This window comes from Condylura cristata, unplaced genomic scaffold (genome assembly GCF_000260355.1).
Source record: "Condylura cristata isolate star-nosed mole 26May11 unplaced genomic scaffold, ConCri1.0 scaffold00038, whole genome shotgun sequence".
Taxonomy (NCBI): domain Eukaryota; kingdom Metazoa; phylum Chordata; class Mammalia; order Eulipotyphla; family Talpidae; genus Condylura; species Condylura cristata.
In genome coordinates, this window is record NW_004567139.1 from 7,498,859 (window position 1) to 7,500,398 (window position 1,540).

At 71.0% G+C, this 1,540-nt stretch overlaps 1 protein-coding gene across 1 annotated transcript in view; it reads left to right on the top strand.

The window, feature by feature from the left end:
* TTYH2 (tweety family member 2) overlaps positions 1-1,540 on the top strand; it is a 28,344-nt gene that overhangs the window by 5,723 nt on the left and 21,081 nt on the right. Inside the window, exon 2 of the mRNA XM_012732988.1 lies at positions 769-941. Within this exon, the coding sequence (XP_012588442.1) occupies positions 769-941 (173 nt within the window). The remainder of the gene's footprint in view (positions 1-768; positions 942-1,540) is intronic.

Genomic DNA, 1,540 nt, shown 5'->3' on the forward strand with positions numbered 1-1,540 from the left:
GTCTCTCTGGGCTGGCCCTCCACTTTGGTCATTTGTCCCTGAGGCTCAGAATCATGGGTCTGGGTGACTGGCTGAGCGGCTGGACTGGGCCCAGAGGCCAGCCCGAGCGGGCCCAGCAGGAGCCGGCCACTGTGGGTCTGAGAGCCCAAGCGGGCCTGACCGCCCCCTCGGATAGCCTCTCTCCCCGCTCGAGCCCAGGCGTCCTAACACCTCGCCGTTCTGCCGGTGACAGCCCTGAGAGCTCTCACTCTGACCCCCAGAGCCGAGCGCTAGAATGGGGACCCCTGGGAGGCGCGTGGAAGACGGCCCAGGAGCCACCTTCGCGCCAGGCCAGCCGGGCAGGAGGCCACCAATCCTGGTGCCATCCGGCGTCATCTGGCAGAATCGGGAGACGAGAAGGGGTGGGGTCGGGCTCCGACAGGCAGCAGCTCCCTTCGCGGGACCCCGAGGCGCTCGGCAGGCCGGAGAGGTGCCCCCCGCTTCAGAATCCTGGGCTGTGCTGGCACCGCCTGTCCTGACGCCCCAGCTCCCACCCGTTTCCGGCACAGGCTGGGAGGCCGTGGCCACTCCAGCCACCCCTTCCCGGAGCTGCGCCTGCCCCGGCCCTCCCCGGCGCTGCCCACTGCCCTCCTCTTGGCTTCTGCCCACCCCAGCCACGGCTGCCTGAGTGCCGGTGTCCCAGGGCCAGACAGGAGGGAGGGAGACAGGGGGCTGCAGGCTGCGCCCGGCAACATCCCAGCCGGCGCTGACCCGCCTCTCGCCCTGCAGGCGCTGCTGTTCCTGGGGCTGGTGGCCGCCGTGGGCCTGGGCCTGAACCTGCTCCTCCTGGCGGCCTACCTGGCGTGTGCACACTGCCGCCGGCCGGGTGAGTCGGCGCACTCCAAGCGGCGTGACCCCTGCTGCGTCACCTGGACGGCGGTGGCGGCCGGGCTCGTCTGCTGGTGAGTGGCCCCGGCCCCGACCTCCTTGTGGCCCCACAGCGGCGGCCAGGTCCTCCTGGCCTCGGGGCTGGCGTGCCCTTTTCTTGCCAAGCGCGGGACACCGACGCCTGGGTGGTCCCGCCTTGGGGATCGCTCTCGTGTGCCCCGCTGGCCCCGCCCGCAGGGGCCCGCTGAGCCCTGTGCCGCTGGCATCCCGCAGAGGCCTCTCATCGCCGTCCTGGCCAGGGCCGCCCTGGGTCTCCGAGCATCAGCCTCGTCCCGACCATCAGGAGCCCCCGGGGCCCTCGGCAGTGCGCTCTGCTGGGGAAAGGCGAGAGCCCACCGGGGGCTGCCCGGCCACGCGCTCCCCACACGCCCATCGGCATGGCTGTGTCCACACACGCGCCGGCTGGTCTTCCAGGAGTTTCGTTTTTTTCTTCTTTTCATATTGACAGAGATTTCCCCAAAGCCTCAGGCCCAGCCCTCCCGGGGTAAAGGCCCCCCCATGGAAAGTGTGGGGCCCGGCAGCAGGAGTCACCTGCTGTCTCGGCAGCAGGGCGCGGGGGAGACAGGCCCCGGGAGGACGCAGGGCTAGCACTGCTCCCCCCCTGGTGTTCAAC